This window comes from Penaeus monodon, chromosome 19 (genome assembly GCF_015228065.2).
Source record: "Penaeus monodon isolate SGIC_2016 chromosome 19, NSTDA_Pmon_1, whole genome shotgun sequence".
Classification (NCBI taxonomy): Eukaryota; Metazoa; Arthropoda; class Malacostraca; order Decapoda; family Penaeidae; genus Penaeus; species Penaeus monodon.
Genome location: NC_051404.1, coordinates 48,078,460 through 48,079,946, shown reverse-complemented (window position 1 = coordinate 48,079,946; position 1,487 = coordinate 48,078,460). Strand labels below are relative to the sequence as shown.

Sequence of the window (1,487 nt, the reverse complement as noted above, 5' to 3'; positions counted from 1 at the left end):
ATCAAGGACGAGCACTTGCTTGCAGAGCCGTGAGGAGAGAGCCGGTGTTCGCCGCGTCGGCGGGCGAGGGGAAGAAGGAATGGAAATGCAAATAGAGTCGAAAGCGTTAAAGGTGAATTCCTCCGGCAGACGACGACATATTCCATCATAAAAGCATTATTCTGTTTCTTTTTTCCGGCAGAATCAGGGCACCTCACAGGAGACTTTAAAAATCTTGGGAGATGTTCGAGCTTCTCCCCAAGAAGTAATTGATCCCCAGAAAAGCCTTAACTTCCTTTAATTGGGATTTGTCACGGCCTCCTCACCCGCCAGAAGTTACCCTCGCCCCTCCTACTCACCCCTCTGGCAGCGCCGTTCGGGCCGTTCGAGCCGTTCCCGACAGAGTCCTCCGTCGGAATGCCGCTGCCCCCGACGGAGCCCTCCGCCGTCTCGCTCCCCCGTGGCTGAGCTGGCGTCCGGGGCGGGCTGACGCTGGTCCCCCCGGCGCCCTCGAAGCGGCGAACGGGCGTGACCCAGCGAGGCAGAGACAAAGGCACGGACGCCGCAGAAGGTCCGGAGGGTCTACGCGTCCTCCATATTGATTTCTGACAGGGCCGGTTCGCCGCCCCGGGGCTCGAGGGCAGGGCGGAGGGCGCGGGCCTTAGGATGCGCGACCCGATCCCGGAGATGACCCGCATCACGTCCGTCCGGAAGGCGTTCCACACCGTCTCCACAAACACGGCGTCCTCGGCCACGTAGAGCAGCCCGCTCGCCTGCCCAGCCTGACCAGGGGCGCCCCCGATACTCGCTCCAACGTCGGCTTCCTCGTCGGCGACATCCACGATCTCTAGGACGCCTCTTCCTCCTTCGGGAGCGTCGGCCGAACGAGGCCCGACGGCGAGCTCTGCTTCATCCTCCGAGTGAGCGCCAGCAGGAGGATTTCGAGATCCTTGTGAGGCAGACCAAGGCACTCGAGCGCGGGAGCCTCGCCGAGCACAGCGCTTGTCTTCGCATCGCTTGGCCAAAGCTCTCTTCATCTGTCTTCGAGCCTCACTCTCCAGCTCAGACAACTTGCCGCCTCGCGCCTCGTCCTCCGAACAACTGCGAGATAACCTTCAATTAATTTCCACATCATCAAAAGCTTCAAGATTCGTATTATGCAAAATATTCAAGTACGAAAACTCCGACTGCAACGCAACCAGAACTCACTCAGAGTCGCTTCTACAGTGGCTGACATGAGGCTGGCGAGTGAGGGAAGCCACCTGGTACCTCTGGCCGGCTGCCGGGACGTCTGAAGTCACCTAGGCGCGCAGGTGAAAAGGTAATTAGGAGTGAATAATGGTTAGTACGCGGGGAAAATTAAACATAAAATTCCTATACAAGCTTTTGCATTTATGGATCTTACTAAACAGCAGTCCAGTGTTTCACTATACATCATCTAACATGTTAATAATGAAATTAGTGCTGTTTCTCGTTCCTAACAGTGCTTTTACGAAATTAAAATCATG

The 1,487-nt window shown here is 56.8% G+C and overlaps 1 protein-coding gene across 1 annotated transcript in view; it reads right to left on the bottom strand.

Annotated features, from left to right (window-relative positions):
• LOC119585290 overlaps positions 1-1,487 on the bottom strand; it is a 70,461-nt gene that overhangs the window by 67,668 nt on the left and 1,306 nt on the right. Inside the window, exons 2-3 of the mRNA XM_037933963.1 lie at positions 1,189-1,280; positions 339-1,080 (exon numbers count right to left, since the gene is read on the bottom strand). Coding sequence (XP_037789891.1) covers positions 339-1,080; positions 1,189-1,280 — 834 coding nt within the window. The remainder of the gene's footprint in view (positions 1-338; positions 1,081-1,188; positions 1,281-1,487) is intronic.